The sequence below is a fragment of the Trichoplax adhaerens genome, genomic scaffold, assembly GCF_000150275.1.
Source record: "Trichoplax adhaerens TRIADscaffold_5 genomic scaffold, whole genome shotgun sequence".
Lineage (NCBI taxonomy): Eukaryota > Metazoa > Placozoa > Uniplacotomia > Trichoplacea > Trichoplacidae > Trichoplax > Trichoplax adhaerens.
This window is the reverse complement of record NW_002060947.1, coordinates 6,494,980-6,513,096: the sequence shown is the minus strand read 5'-3', so window position 1 is coordinate 6,513,096 and position 18,117 is coordinate 6,494,980. Positions and strand designations below refer to the sequence as shown.

General features: G+C 30.9%; 2 protein-coding genes across 2 annotated transcripts; both read left to right on the top strand.

Annotated features, from left to right (window-relative positions):
- Positions 1-8,245: 8,245 nt before the first annotated feature.
- TRIADDRAFT_56771 (uncharacterized protein) lies at positions 8,246-9,454 on the top strand (the record flags this gene model as incomplete). Its single annotated transcript, XM_002113001.1, has 1 exon — positions 8,246-9,454. The coding sequence occupies one exon, from the start codon at positions 8,246-8,248 to the stop codon at positions 9,452-9,454; it is 1,209 nt and encodes a 402-aa protein (XP_002113037.1).
- Positions 9,455-16,759: 7,305 nt separating this feature from the next.
- TRIADDRAFT_56770 (uncharacterized protein) lies at positions 16,760-17,713 on the top strand (the record flags this gene model as incomplete). Its single annotated transcript, XM_002113000.1, has 1 exon — positions 16,760-17,713. The coding sequence occupies one exon, from the start codon at positions 16,760-16,762 to the stop codon at positions 17,711-17,713; it is 954 nt and encodes a 317-aa protein (XP_002113036.1).
- Between the last annotated feature and the right edge of the window lie 404 nt (positions 17,714-18,117).

Below are 18,117 nucleotides of genomic sequence, written 5' to 3'. Positions count from 1 at the left end.
ACTGTCATAAAAAGTCAGTGCTATATTAAAATACAGTATATCCAAATTAGAAGTTAACTAAATAAGGATAGGCTAACAGAATTATCCTAACATAGATATTTCTACTCTAATACAGAACATAACACTATCACAATTACATATACCGCAAATAACAATTAAGAATAGACACTAGTTCAATCCTACTATCAAACGTTCAATATGAACTATTGTAGTAAAATCATATGATTCTGATCGTAAATGTTAATGTGGGCTGTACTACAAGTATGTAGAAAATCAAGACAGAAATCATCAATATCGTTTTTTGTTGATCAATTTATCTGCAAGTGATAATTTCATTAAAATTTATTTTCTATTGTTGACTACTAAATTATTGTAGCATAGATCGCATAAATTAGACTGAAATATCCTATTCATAAAATCAGTGCGCTTAGTATCATGAGCGAGGAAATGTACTAGCACTTTCTCTGGAAGAAACTACTGTAACCATTAATGGTATAAAATTTAATTCGGATTGAGTTCATTAACTCATATAGAAAGATTAAATTTCTTATAGATAACTTGGGATTATTCGGTTAAATGATTTTATAAGCAGTAAATATATTTTCATTTCAAAGTGAATAAAGCTTACGGTCATATTGTATGCTATCATAACTAGAATGATACTCTAGTCTATCAAAAGCAAATATTAATTTATATCATACTGTTGCACTGCAGTCCAAATGCCATAAAGTTCAGCAGTTGTACTTAGTAGATAGAATTTGGTAATTTAGTGGATAAATCAAATTATGTAATGCAAAAAAGCATAGTTGAAAAAGGTTGAACTTCTTATCATAATAATTTCAGATACTTTATCACAATATAACTAATGTAATGTTTTAACTGAAGGCAGAACTTCAGTTGCGGTTATATCACAGCATCAGAACTATCATGACAAGAAAAAAGAACTAGATTATGTTAAAGCATATTAATAGATATTTTGCATTGAAAATTTAGTGGCCGAATCAATTTATGTAAAGCAATAAAGTGTAGTTAAAAAGAAGTTGAAGTTCTGTCTGCAATATTTTGAGATACTTTATTGCAATAATACTACCACAATATTTTAATTGTTAAGATGAAGTAAATAATAACGAGCAGACTTTTAGATCTGACAAAGTATTCAATTTATTAGTTATAAAATAGAAGTTATCAACGAGCAGAGTACCTGTACAACGATTAAATCAATATCGAAATGTTACTAACAGATAGCAAGATCAAATTTAGTCAACAACTCTTCGCTAACTTTCATTCAGCTTAGCTTGTACGGCCTTCAATACTGTTAATTTAAATGCATTGTTATTCAAGTATAGGTTACTATTTTAAGACAATTACACTAATAAAGAACTATATCTAAATCTCGATAATTAATACTAACGTTATCCCTTGCATCTTCAATAAATACCATAAGATGAAAATAATATTAACTAAAAGGCAGAACTTCAATTGCGGTTTTGTCACGGCATCATAATTATCGGGACGAAAAGATAGAATTAGATTCTGCTAAAGTAGTCTGACAACTGATATTTTCCCTAGTCGATTTTGCTACGTATAGTAAGTTAGAATCATGAAGAATTCTCTGTCACACTTTAAATAGAAGCAAAGGTTAATAACAGATCTAGCGATTATAAACTTATCTTGATCCTGCTACTTAATTGCCAAGATATCATTAAGTCACTAAAAAATAGTCCTGCCACCAATTTAATAGAAACTATGGATTTCGTTGTAATAAGTTAGATACTTATGAATGTATATTTATGGTAGATATCCCTTGGTATTGCCAGACGAACCAAGTTTATGTAATGAACGGAAATTTTACGAGGCATACTAGTTTTTGTTTTAATATCTTAATTAAAGACACTTTACATAAATTTTAAATCGATTTATCGGCAATCCACTTTCCAAGAGAAAGTCAAATCCTGTAAAAGAGCTCTTATCCAGCATCTTGTTTTTATCTGTTACACTATTAAAGAAATTCATAGTAAACATTAATTAATAATAAATGACATTACTTTTCTTTCAATTATTATTTTACATTAGGCTATGTACTTTAGTTTAAATACAAACAATCACTGGGGATTTAGATAGGATTCCTTTCACAAAGAAATTTCAAATTTATCCATAGTATGCATCTAAAGAGAGAATTTTAGGTTATCGGAGTATCACAATGATCTTAAATATGGTCCTACATTGCATCTTTCATAACCGATGATGATAAGGAATTAAACTAAAAATTGGATTAAGACCACCTTGAGTTAAGATATCCAGCTAAACAAAACTGATTTCTAATAAATTAATATTTGCATATAATATTTTGACTCAATTCAATTATTTTATACACAGAAATGTCCATAAATACCTATAAACTATATGTACAGTCTCCTGAACCTTAATCAAAGATGGTTGTTTTGGTACATTATACTTATATTTTTGGAATAAGACTAACACTTAATCAATTAATAAATTAATATTATACTTGCGTTTAAATGTTAGTTTATAATCTATGATAACATTCATATACTACTCGAAATATAGGCCCAAGTTGAATATGGCCATACGGTAACCAATATCTTTCTAAATGTGGGGAATTATTTTCGCTACAGATGTAAGAACAAACAACAGGATTTAGATTGCTGCTCTTAAACCTTTATCACAACCTAAGATGATCTAAATACCATGTAATTATTAAGAGAGGGACAAGCAGTTTTGAAATGGTCCAGTATTTTCTAATCGCCTTGAAGCAAATAAGATTGAGTGAGAAATGGGGTACAGGATTCAGTCCTGGTAATCTGTCAAGATAATCTGATGCAGAAGATTAATCAAGCTAAGCTGCTACACAGTTGGTATTTAGGCATGTCAATTTATGGAAGCATTGCAATTTAAATCATTTCTTTAATTCATATTTTTATAATAATGCTGACTCTAACCTAACTCTTCAGTTATATTTTCTATTAATTTTATCAATAAACTATCTATAGCTTAGCTTATATTCGAGTTTGACCTGCGGCTGCTGTATTATGGACAATTAAAACTTTTGATAGTAAGGTGGAAATTTTGAGATGGGCATCGATATCATCAGCTCTGCACATAAAGGCGTGTAAGAGCGATAATTAATTACGATTCAATTAATATAGCACTTACAATTGAAAATGATCCTATATGAAATATTTTTAATATTACGGTTCTAAATCGATAATATTTACAGTAACTGGATAAAATTTCTTTAATTTTTAGAAGCATGTTTCCCTATAGTTTATTAAAACCATTCTGAAGCAATTTAAGATAAACTTGGAACTTGTAGCGAGGTTAGAAAATAAATATTTATAATCTAAATATCGAACAAGCTTACATATTTATAATATCGTAAGTTTATTAATTACAATTAATACTTTCAGTATAATTACGAGCCCATTTTTTTTAAGAATTGACAGTTGAATTTTCTGAAGCAAAATATAAGTAGTATTTTGTCGACTTCTACAGTACCAATGATCATGCACAGCAGCTTATGATCACTGATAAACATTTCCTATAAACTACAAAAAAACATGGTGTGTAAGGCTGAACAATATTGCGGTACTGATTCCCTTATCTTATTAATTCAAATTAAAACCAGTGTTAAGCGATTTTATTTAATTCAGTGGTTTTTAATTTTTAATTAGAATTTTCTTTTCAGATCTGTTATAAATTTTTATGTAAATCACTGAAATACTTAGTTACACTTAAGCGGGACTACGTGCGTGCATACACCGTTTCTTGCAATTCGTTCTATACGCCTTGACATGAATTCCCAATTTTCCGGCATAAACAATATTAATGAATCATTATCGCGTGAACGAATTAAATAAACTTAAAGTAGGTCTTATAAACGCTAGTTGCAGTTACTTGCTGCATTAAATCAGAGATCTTTAGGCAGTCAAGAACCATTTTCTTGGAGTGTTCTTGAAAATTTGTGAAAGTTTGCGTAGAGTAATTGATATTGATTCAACGATTACAGCGCAATGGATTCTATAAATGTTAAACAGATTACTATAAATATTAATATTTCTCAGTTTATTCACGATATAAAATCTTCTCTGATTGGCTAACAATCGTTCATTAAGCTAAGTCAATCAAAATAATTTAAACGATGCATCAATTAAAATCGCCACCAGGTAGCTTACTGCATGTTTATCGTATTAGCGTGATTAATCTCCTGTTATATGCGTGCTCTAACCTACATTACTTTCAAGTGGATTACAAAGTTATACAAATTTGGTTTTAAGAGTATGCAACTGCCAATATTACTTATTAGTATTAAATGCTATGTTATATACTCTGCAGCTGCTCAGAAATGTAAATAGAAGATATTAATGAGACTTACAATTTACTATAAAAGAATTCAATAATTATAGTTTACCCTTTACGCGTATGGAGACCGCCTAGATTGTTTCAGTCGTGAAGGTTAGGAAAAAGATTTCGAGTTACCATGGAAAACTGATCTTATTAAATAGCTCAAGATATAAGAAGACCACGCAAATATCTGGAAATGTCTATGGTGGATTTTTTTTGGCAAGAATGCATATATTTGGATGACAGATACGGATGTAGTTCGCTCTAATTTGAATACTTAGGGCACATTTTCTCATCTTAAGTTGATGGTGGTATCTGCTGAAATGGATAGGAGTAGTTATCAAGCGATTGGACTGGAGGCATTTACTGTCAATGAATTAGAATAATGTGGGCAAGGAAATAGCTTATTCATCCTTCGAAGGGTATTGATAAGTATCGGATAATATCATAAGATTATAGTACTCTCTTATGCGATAACATTTTTCTTGATAGTAATCGTCCTTCTCGCTAAGATCTCGTCTACTTATATCAATGATTAATGTTATATTTGTTCTTCTCTCTCTAATTGGTATTACACTGTATACTCAAGAATATAATTTTCGTTAGAACTCAGGCCACTTGCTGGAACTATAGTTAGATTAAACGCATAAATTGTAGCAGACACTAATCCAATCCCTTCAATGTTTTAATACCAACTAGGATACTTAATGTGATAGGCTGCAATTTAGGCATCTAAGCAATATTTTCTTACCTTGCGTTAATTATCGCCTGAGATGGATACAAGTAGCTATCAAACTACTTGATCGGAGACATTTGCCTTAAAAGAGTTACAATATCGTAGGCAAGGAAATTGCTTGCTTATTTATTCTCCTAACAGTAGCTGTTGCACAGCTTGATAGTGTTCGTTAGTATTATATCCAATGTCATAAGATTACTTCTTACATGTGTCACGGTACGCCGTTACTAATTAAGTAACTGTTGATTAATGAATGCTTATGAATAGATAAGATAAGATTATCTGCTATGTTTAATGCGCTTGTAGCTGATAATAGGATGGTAGAAATGAGATAGAAATAGAAGTTGTTAACAGTTAATTTACTGTAGGTTTATAAGGTGTGCTAATCTCTAAAAATTGAGCCGTATATGGACGAAGGTTAAGCGTCTTAACACCTGATAGCTTGTAGCTATCTAAGTCTGAGAATATCGACAAGCATATTTAGTAATGGTATTATACTAATTAATGTAACTTGTAAAGTATGAATTCTCACTCGTTAATATTGGAATTCACTGTAGAAACCTATTTAAGCGCATGAGTTTGTAGAATAAAGTTAGTAATTGCTCAAGAAACGGCTAGACTCATATCGTGAAGAATAGTGAAATAATTAGTCAGTTGTCTGTGGAGATCAGCCGAGAAATCGAGTTCTCAAATACTTCTCTCATAGAAACTGAAAGTACTGGGAGAAATAGCCCAAGTTTTAAGTAACTACACTAGAGTTCTTTACTTTCCTTTGCCACACGTGAGGGTTGTGACAACAATTTTCTTGACAGATATCGCCCATATAGCTAAGGTGTTATCGAATTACATCAATAGCGTCATATTATACTCTCATCTCACTAATTAACTGACATCTTTCGATGATGTACAGTACAACAATTCAATATTACGTATTGGAAGATTTTATTACAGATGAAAATTGTACTATAAATTTACTGTCATTGAAACTAGAATTATTTTAGTTAAATATTAATATATCGTTCTAAAAATTGCAAATTGCTTAATAATTCTTATTCGGCCCTTTCTGTACAGTATCATTGATAGAATTGGCATGAAAAGTAAACTTAAGGTTTATCAAGTAAGCCATTTATAGCAGTCACCTTGAGATGGTTTGTATCCTTCAATTTTAAAACATTTTCTTACTGCATTGATAGCATGAAACTATTAAGGTAGTATAATAAATTATTTTCGTAGTTCCTAATACATATGCAAAGATTAAGATCAAAAAATAATTAAAGAAACAAAAATTATAATCAATAGAAGCAGTTGTTATGAATTATCAGCTAGAAAGTATCTGAAGTATTGTTACACGAGAGAAAATTGTACCTAGTTTTCATAAAATAATTCATGTTACGTCACGATTAAAATTTTTAATTCGTACATAAATGCGAAGCCCCTGACTGCGAATAAATGACCATATTTTCTCAATAGTAGCAAGGAAATTTGCGATAAGAACTCAATATGTAAGTTTTTAATAAGTTAAAACGGATCTTAAACCTAGGTTAATTCGTTTGTATTTATGATAGTTGCTTAAGGATGTACAAGAACCGTAAATTTCAGAAGCAAATTTTCCAGTTACCAGTTTTGGGGAAGAAATCAATGTCTGATAAAGTTAGTATAAATAATCATTTCATAGCCTTTAAGTTAATTATTGATAAAGACTCAGTATCTGTTATAATATGCAGGTTATTACAGCGTATGAACTTAAAAGAAATTATGATAATTTGATTCTAATTCAATGACACCTAAATCTTTCTGAGAAGAAATCCCTTTACAGGTCATGGTCATTTAATCCATTATTTAATAAATGTTAGAATTTAATTAAATACTTTTTCCATTATTTAGCTTTTATATAGTTATCCTTCGCAAATAAATATAATCAAGCTTTAATACTTATGGTTAACTTTGTCACCATTGATGACCCTTATGAGGTCAAATAGACCTGAATTTAACCTTTACACATAATATATATTTATATACAATTATTTAACTTTATCTTCTGCTTTTGGCCTATCAAGCTTAATCTTTAGCAAATAGAGAAAATACTTTTATGAATAATTTGCGCTAAAAGCTATTACGATAGTAGATAGTATCCGTGGTGGTATAGAAAGATATGGTTGGAACCAATATTTGTAAACGATCTTAATTACCTTTCGTCATGCAATAAACCTAAACTATTTATGAAGTTGATCGATCAATTTAGCTAATAAAACATTTATGTCAATAGAAATAATAAGGCAGCCTGCACTGATTTATAGATGCAGATTTAGATGGAACCTCCTAGTACTAACGTTACTTTACTTCATAAATCAGTTGATAATAAAGGATATATTAAGCGATTTTTGCAATAATAACGCTAAATAAGAGCAAAATTTGCACTGAGCCTCCAATGAAATCCATCATCTCGATAGGCTACTGATTATAGCCGTAATTAATACTACACAAAATGATTCAAAATTTCTAAAAGCTTTTATAAATTTGCCTAAATTAAAGGCCGGAGTCATCACTAAATTACAGTACAGGCTCACAGTATAGTGAAGAAGCCGTTCATGAAATAATAAAAGTACATTAAAATTGCTTTATATTTACCAATTGTAAAATATTATATTAGTAACCCGAGTTTACTTTGTTCTGTTTGGATTATCAATATGGACAGTATCTCTGTTTATTTTAACTAAGGATTAATCTGACCTAATGAACGCTTTATATTGATTTTACAGCATTAAGAGATTCGAAGAGTGGTTTAATCCATCGCATTCCTCTTTACATGGAACAGAATCAGGCGATCAATATTGACATTAACTACTCCGATGTGCTTATCTACCAAGACTATTTAAGGAGATTATCTCTTTGTAAAGAAACTGCTAATAGCAAAAATTGGTCAAGTATCTTTCATAGCGATTGATTTGTAGCTACCCGATCCTGAAAATTAAAGTAAAAATGAGGATTGCAAGCTTTCTCCTTACCGTATCGCTTATCATCGCCATATTTCTTACACATCAAGCCGTCTCAAGGCATATCCAATCGCGAAGAGCTAGTGCTATTAGCGAGATAGAATCTTGGAATACAGGAATATCGAGCAGCGACAAGCAGATAAAATACTGCAAAATGGCAGGATCTGCTTTCGTCTTTTACCGTGGTACCAACCATTTATTTTGGAAGGATTTTACGGGTGATAGCCGCTTAAGCCAATTTAGCAACGATAATACTAAAGTATGGCTACAAGGAGATCTTCATGCTGAAAATTATGGGGCTTTCACTAATGATCAAGACCAAGTTATTTATGATCTCAATGATTTTGATGAATCTGTTATTGAGGATTACCAATATGATATTTGGCGCATGGCAGTCAGTCTTGTGTTGGTAGCTCGTCAAAATAGTGGATTCTCCCAATCGAAAGTGAATACAATCCTCGATGCATTTAGTGAGAACTATTTAGACACCATGAAGAACTACCGTGGCAATAACCAAGAAGTTGATAAAATTTATACCCGATCCAATACTTATGGCCGCTTAGATAACTTTTTAGCCGATGTAGAAAATAAAGAAAGTCGAGTGAAAATGTTAGACAAATGGACCAACTTGGTTAGCAATCGGCGCCAATTTGATTTAGCCTATCAAAAATTAGAAGCGGCCTCGTCATCCGATAGATCCGCTATTACTCAAGCAATGTCTGGCTATGGCACTACCTTGTCGGGCAAAATCTCTTACTCGTCCTCCTATTTCTATGTCAAAGATATTGCTAAACGTATATTAGCAGGTACCGGCTCTTTAGGCACTCCACGATACTATATTCTCATTGAAGGACCTTCATCATCGCAGAACGATGATATTATTCTCGATGTTAAACTACAAGGCAAACCTACGGCCTACTACTATTGGGGCTACTATCAGCAGCAATATTTTGACTCGGCATTTAATAATGATGCAGAGCGCCATGCAATCGCTTATAAAGCTTTACTAACATCTGTGGATGATTACTTGGGCTGGATGAATTTTAATGGTGGCTACTATTCGGTTCGAGAACGCTCACCATACAAGGAAGGTTTCGATACAACCGAATTAAATACTCTTGATCGATTTACTAATTTGGCTTCTCAGTGGGGAGCTATCTTGGCAACAGATCATGCACGTTCCGACAAAGATTACGATTCCTCACTCATTAGTGCATCGGTGGATAAGGAAATTGATATCATGACGGATGGTCGCCATTCCGAATTTCGAAGTTTGGTTCGATCTATTGCTAATTCCTATGCTGATACTGTGGAAGACGATTATAATACTTTTAAATCTTCTCACTTGGCTGCCAGCTGTTGAAGAATGGCGGTAGTAATTATCAATTTCAGATCCCAATAATCTTGTTGTTAAGCTTGATGATTGTAATCGTTTTTGTTAAGTTAATAGCTAGACTATGCGGATAGATAAATATGCTAAATGTGCAAGTTTTATGATAGGTTTGCAATAAAGACTTTTGATGCTATTGTAAGTCAGTACGTGACATTATGTCCAATAAATCAATCAATTTTTGGCCTGTTTATTAAATAATTTTCAATCATGGCCGTCATTTCAATGTTCTTTAATTTAACGTTATTTTATCTGCCTGATAACTTAAATGCGAGTCTTAGGATTTAGATATTAAGTCGCAATCGATTCTTTTTCCTTAGTACAATCATTAAATATGCGGGAAAAAATAGATATAAATCATGCTTGATATCCTCCTATAGCTGAATTTATTTAGCAATAACTATGGTAACCATTAAAATTGAGAATAATCATACGTTATCAAGTGAAAAATGAACCGCCTTTTGCTTGTATGCAGTGATTTACGATTACCCTTATTTTTTATTTTATTACTTTATATGATCTTACTAAATCAAATTCGATCTTATTGAGAAAGTGATTAATTCCTATATCATATTTTGCATGGTAAATGGAACATGTAGTAGCGTCTATTACTGTACTTACACAGCATTGCACATAGCAGATGTTGCGCTATTGGTTAAACGATTAAAGTAATTTTGCTGGTGTTTATTAATTTTAGCTGAATAATATGTTTCAGTCGGTCTCTGCATTGTGAATACAGTGACTTCAAAAAATTTTTTTTTAATAGAAATATTGTAATTAATTATTTAAATTATTAAGCAATAAAAACATAATGTCATACAGTGATAAGAATTTATTTTTAGCTATGAATATTAATGTAGGGGTAATGCAAAACTGTTATTTGCTAATGGTATTATCGAGAAAACCCAACGGAAGCCTATGGCATAACTTCTTGAGATCGCATTCCTTTCGCGCTAGCTAATAACTACAAATCCATGCCTCGGGATGACTCTTAGATGAGCAAATACTATTTATTATAAATCCATAATCTACGTACAGTTAAGACTAGGAAGTCTTATCGTAAAGATTCATATCATACTATAGAATTCATTATTGTACATAACTGTAAAAGCTGCAATTCATCAACACAGTAAACTTAATCTTGGAGCGATCTTTTAAATCTACACTCTATCCATTTTCGCACGAGTGATCAAAATTTTATGATAGGAGCCTTGCAAATGTTGACGTGTGAATTTAAATTTCAACTGCGTAAATGCTAGTGGAATCTAATCTAAGCATTCAAACAAAGCGGTAACTGTTGATATTTTTATACCATTTCCCTTATAATGAACATTCAAATTAGAACTTCAGTGATGATCACATCTCAAACAAATTAAATTCTTGAATTTTTGTTCTTATGGACATTTAATATGTTATAATCTGGACTAATTAAGCACATTAACAAACTAGTATAATATTATAACGGAATTCTAATATTCATTAGGAAGAAAACAATTGTATAAGTATCTTTATAATGATTGCGTTCTCAAAAATTATTACAGATAATTTAAGGTTTAATAATTTTATGGCATAGCTTTACTATGTAGCAAATTATGTTGAAAAATTTAATTATGACCCTCTTAACAGAATATTTATTTTTATTATATGTAGCAAACTATAGCTTGGACGATGGAAACAGCTTACTTACAGCATGGTGCTATTTTCTCTGATTCTTGTCTACTATACTATTGCATTCAAATTCTTTATGATCTTCCATCGCCAAGAGGCCAAAATTAGTCTCTATTTCTGCTCAAACTAAACTACGAAATTTAAATTTTATTTAGACGTAAAGCATTTTATTATTTATCACACAAACATTCATTGCTTCAGATAGATGACATAGTAAGCGAATACCATTATCTATGCAAATATGTACAGTATATATAGCAGATAAAACTTGTTATTATTGAATTAAAATTTGCGCAATCTAGTAAAAACAATGCTACACATACTATAAAAAAGACTCTAACCAATCGGTGAGAAAAATATAGAAGCAATGGCGAAGCTTCAGTATAACTATAAGCTGTTGATCAAGATCTGATCTTTGAGCTCTCATTTACATTAGGTATCTGTCTAACTCATTCACTCGCACTTACTCGAAAATGAATTAGTTTACAATTCTAGATTCACTAACAGCTTAGATATGTAATATTATTGCTTGTTGCGGATCGTGTACTGTGACAAGAGCATAAGTTGGTCTATAACCCTAATGACTAGTTTAATTATTTATTGTAGAATTATCAGTGCAATGTACTGTATTTATACTTCACGATGATCAAACACCGTGACAAGATCCTGGGTAGTACAGAATTATAAACAGGTTTAGTTTAGTTTTTACAGTTATCTACACGTTCAATCTGACCTTAACGCCAGCAAGTGGCTTTAGTTCTAACGAAAAAATCACCTTCTTGATTGTGCAGTATACTACCATCATCAAGTTATTTCGTGGTAGCCCATAAAGACAGCAACTATCATGAATTTATGATATGCTGATTTATTCGTAAATATTTTAAATCATCATAATCTTATAATTACGTTCTTATATATGTTGTATATTGTTATATTTATACTGGCATATTTGTATAAACTCGAGTGACTAAATTGTATATTAATTATGATATGAATGCTCTACCATGTGCTAAAGTGTAAAATACTAAGTTAATTACAGTGTTTTGGTTATTTTCATTAAATCCATAAAGGTACGTGTTGCTAGCAGTAAATGCAAGCTTAAATATAATCAACTGATGGGTATTTAGTTTAGTAAAATTTAAGATACTGGTACGTAGCAGATAGCAAATAGTTATAGAAGAGTGATGACATTTAACTAATTATCAATAACAGCATCGTAAAATTACGTGATATATTGCCTAATATTATTTTTGACAGTAAGTAGTAATTACTTCTGCTGTGACCGGCAACTAATAAGAAATGGCATTGAAAAATTGGACCTATATGCACTATTTTGTGGTAAATACTAAGTTAGATTCACCGCCAGCGACTTCAATCTAAATGGTGTAGAAAAAATTACTTCAATTTATGAAATAGAAATTTTACTAGATAATATAGCCTTAGCAGTTTAAAAGCAAGGTTTACGTTGACATAGTAATTAAAATAAAATAGTCTAATGAGTTTTAGAGATGAAATGATTGTTGTATTATGCTTTAGAAGTCAGTCATATTGGTAATATCAGATACAATACAGAATGAAATTCAATGAATAAGGATGCCATGTCATCAATGCAAAATTCGCATGATTCATCTATACAATTGCCTATTGGTAATACCTTTTAGCAAATATTCAATCCAGAGTATCCATTATAGCTCATATTTATGATGTACATGTTCAGTAATTGAGCTTTAATAGAGAGTGCAAGATTAATAATACTACCTTATTTAAAAAATTCGATTAATTCGATGTGAATATTATTTGACGAAGAGTTTTAGTTTAGCGCTTTATTTTCTTACTAATAAAATGTTGTGGTATACCATTTTCTAGTGTTACTGTTTATCCGTATCAATTTACCCTCAATAAATACCGGAAGAATTTGATTAGTGTCGCTAGCACAAATACAGGGTCATGCGTACACATCAGAACCTGAAAACAAAAATACTAATTCACATCAATCTATAGATCAATACCTTAGAGTCTCGTTTTTCCTGTATTAGTGAGTCGAGGTTAATGTCATTCATGTCTGAGTAACCAATTTTATTGATCATCATTTATTCATTAGTGCACAACCTTGTATTCAATCCATTTCATATCGTGTAATAGCTTATTATTGACAAAAGTAAAAGTACTCCAATATCGATTAACAATTCACGTCTATTTAACAAATAATAATTCAACTTCCGATCTGAATGGCATACGGTTGTCAGTAAATATTATGGTTATAGATAAATAAAGATCATGGTTAAAAGTGAAAATTGAAAGTAAAAAAATTATTACTGTAGTATATGCTAATTCCTATAGATTATAAAATAAAATATTTTTAGTTTGAATCATTTAATATTTACAACAAGAAATCTTTTAATCGCATCCGTTGTTAGGGCAGATCTCTAATAGTAGGCAAGTACAAATCCATAAATGTGGAATAGAAACATAAATTTCCAAGATAAATGTTATACTTACCTTGATCACACCATTTTAAGTTGTCATGAGGAATGGAAAACGTGAACGTATACTGAATAGATTTACTTAAAATTATTGCCTAATCAATTGGAATGAGCAGTTTGACTGTAACGTAAAATATAATTGTAAGCCATTTACCTATACACCTCTAAAGTAAAATCATGGCTATAGCAATTGTTATAGAGTATTGTGCATGATATTTAGACTATAAAATGCCAATATGAATTCCTTTCTTCCAATTTTATCATACATATACATTAATTATGACTACTAAGGAATCAAATAGCGATATAATCAATACATATTATTTGTTTATAATCGTCATAATCTTGAAGAATATATCTGATGCCATTTACTTATTACTGCTGAAAATTAAGTAATTCCATCAATTTTAGCAATTTGCGGGAATAGAAAATGATTTCACAAGTGTAAATAAAAGATAATTACCGTTCCATTTCACTCTCCTAGAAGTGATATTTCTTTGATATCTGCAAGCTTTTATTAACGCAACGAATTTTACCATTCATGTACTAAGCCAACTCGATATTAACCCACATTGCCGCTATACTATTAGAAAAGTGAATAAATGAAGTTAATTCTATTATGAATAATCATGGACAATTGTATAATCTGCAGTAAATGATTCAGTTTACAAACCGTTGTTGTATGGAAACATTCCAACTTATGCATATGTCAATTATTTTCTATCTGACGTCAAACATGCTACCAGTTCATGCATAAAGAGTTCTAAATGAACTGATGTACTAGTGAATAAAATAGGAAACGACCAAATTTACATAATGAGTTGATAGTACCATCAAAGGACGTAGCGGAAAGTCTTTGTAGATTCGGTGTTAAATGACTTTGAAAAACATTTAAACTATTTCAATCCAATCCAATTGAGAAGATCGACTTGGTTTTTACGTATAAATGCATGATTTACGAAGAAAGCTCATCCCTTTGGTTTGTAAAAAAGTAGCAGCCAAGTCTTGATAACAGTAAATCAGTAGAATAACTCTTTGCCAATCATTATACAAAATTAGAGAAACAATGCTTAGAATAGCGGTACAACACCTGCAGGGTTGTGAACAACGAAATCGGAATCAATAAAGAATATCATTCATAACCGTTGCGTAGCATCTGTAAACAAATGGAAATGAGTATAATGTAGATCATAAATGGAAATACGCATATTTTGCAGTCCTATCCTTGCTAAGGATAATTTTTATTCTTACCAGAATTATTGCAGTCAATTTCGTAAATAAGTTTGAGAAAATTTACAGATGGCTACGTTTTTGACGTCGATCATTGATAGCAACAAATCAATATTTTTGAGTTATTTCAATCTCTTTCAAAGTAGTATTACAATCGCTCTCATTTAGCTTACATCATGTACCAAAAATATATCCTAAATGTCCATCTACAACCGTATAGAACTTCACTTATTCTAATGAGGTAGTCAATATCACCTATATGGTAATTTAATCGTAAAATTGTCTTAATATTGATGGTGTGACCTAAACTACCGAATAAAATAAAGGAAGACTATACCAATTGATGCTATTGCATCATGACGATTAAAATTACGATCAATTCAATTTGACCATTACTATTGCTTATATTAACTTCATCAATCATGATATAATTTATAATGATATTTAATTTAAATTGATATCAAATAGAAAATAATTTTGTGAAAGGTACACAACGGTAAATTAATTTAACTTTGCAAATATTTTCCATGATAGTCTTACGTTCCTTTTATCGTTATTAGTATGAGTATGTTCGTGGTATTGGATAGTATGAAATAATCTTGAAAAATTAGAACAAAAACTCTGACCAAAACATACGGGGAACCTTGGTCCTGGGCAAAATTATTATATTGCCACAATTTTGAATAAAATATAGACTTTGAGACGTCATCATATGATGTCACAAAGATCATCTTTATTTCTATATAGGACTACTATAAAATGCAAATCAAAGGTTGTTTATTGATATTTTATGCACCCTACTGCTCTTAATTTATTATTTTCTAAACAGTATATGTCTTTTCACGTCAATTACAAAATAGAGAAGATGAATATTTTAGGTCGTATCAACTATTTGCAAGGTATTTTAATGAACCTATTCCTATAGTATTACTCTGGTGCTAAATTCCTACAAAGGGAAAAAACTGACTTGTAATTTTTGTTTATTAGTATTGATTGTGTTGGTTGAACAGCCTTGTCCTTCTTCAATGGATTTGATATCCTTAACATCTTTAATGGCTAACAATACTTATTGATTCTCAAAGAATAAATGGAAAATAGTGCAAAATTATCATCTCTTATTGCCTACTGAAGATATCGCCTGATGAATAGTTGATCATTCTGTTGACACAATCAGTAAGCATTAAATAATTAATTAATTGCTATAAACTGCTTAAAGTAGAATAGATTAACTAAATTTAGATTATTTTTCTCTAATTTTCAATTGGTTATCCTATTTCTTTTCATTTTTTTCTATTATAATCGGAAAGAATAAGAGTTCATTGACATTGTCACCGATGTAATAAGCCTATGCAACTTCATAATCCTTCATTCTTGATAATTAAAGGAGAAAATCTCGTACTGTCATTTCAGCAGAATTGATTTTAACGTCTAGTGTTAATCTACCAAGGGTGATTTTTAATTTTTTATCTCTAAAAAGTAAATATTACTACTCTACGTTATATCAATCATAGGTTACCCTAATATTTGATTCTTTTTTTCCTTTTCTGCTAGTGATAGCCACCATTTGCTAACAAATTAAAATAACATCTTAATTGCGATCATTTATGAAGAGTTTTAGCCTAAACTACAACAGCTATTATGTTGCTCTATCTTTTCCATAGTTTTAATACCGATCACTAATTTGGCACTGAAATCAAGGCAATAAAAACTGAAATCTAAATTGGCACCTGGATCTATCCTCTGAATTTTGGGAATTTAATGAAGTTATAATACCTCAATTTCCTATCTCAACTATATTCGATATCTTAGCGCTTTATTATAGGGTAAAGATTTCTCTAAACAATTCTACGATTACAATTTTATCAATCTTATCGCTGTTTAATTGGATTATATCTTGATGGAAGTAACAAGATCATTTTTAAGTATAACGACTTCAGCGATTACATTGCCGTCACGAGCGAATGGAACTTTAACTTCTACACCATTAGCTTATCTCATTATATGGCCAATTATTGCCGTCGTTACTTTTATAGGCAATGTAATCATGTTAGCAACAATTATGAGGACTAAGCATTTACGAAATGGCTGCTACGTCTTAATGGGCAGCATGTTTGTTAGTGGTATATTGTACTCATTGCTTTACTTAGCACCACGATGGGCAAACCCATATTGGCGAGAAGTTGTATTCATATGTTCTATAACACAATTAATTGGTATCCTATTTATTGTTAACTTAAATTTGCATATATGTGCTATAGCAATGATCCGATTTCTCGGAGTTAAATATCCTCTTCGTTTTAAAGCAGTTTCTTCACCAACAGTTGCCTATATTTCAGTACCAGTTATCTGGATTATCTCTATATTGGTCGGATTTATGCCACTAGTTACTTTTATGCCCTATAAGATTGACACTTGCGTTACATTTGGTCGTAAAGATAGCGACATTTTGTACTTAGTCATCGTTTTTGCTATGTTATTTTTTATTCCATTAATTGTTATTAGTGTTTTTTACGCTACAATTTGGAAAATATTGAAAGTTAACGATATTAATATGGAACGCCATCGCCAACGTGCAAGTGGATCATCATACGAACGCAGCTATCATGTGCGGGCGGCAAAACAGACTATCATTATAGTCATGGTGTTTGCTGCGTTTTGGCTGCCATTCGTCCTGACGTTCTTACTATTTCTTTTTGATGTTATCAAAATTGATCAAACAATTATTATCCAGCCAACACAATTTATTGCTTTTAGCTATGCTGGAGCTAATCCGTTTATTCATTATATTCAAAGTTCTGGATTACGACATGGCACTAAAGTGCTATTTCGAAGATTCTTCTATCGTAAATAACATATCTTTGCTATGTTATTCCTCGCTAAATAAATAACCATCTCAGGCAGATCACTGTACTAATATTATTTGGCTGATGCTCGAATTTAGATCTATCCCTTTTACTGAGTTATTGTTTAAGATTCATCAGACAATGCCAGTCAGCTTTGTCTACTTGCAGCGGTTTTACTTTTATTTTTCCGATATCAATGATACTTTATTAGAATGCCTTTCACTCTTCAAATTTAATACATCAATTTAATGTATCATTTATAGCGTAGAGAAGATAAAAATGGAACTGCATTTGTATACCTGAACTTTATTTGACAGCAGGCACTACTATGGTTGGAGTAAGAAACCAGTTGATTGTAATCTATTGTATAGATCGCTTAAAATTTTATAACTAACGATCAATTAGCTTGGAA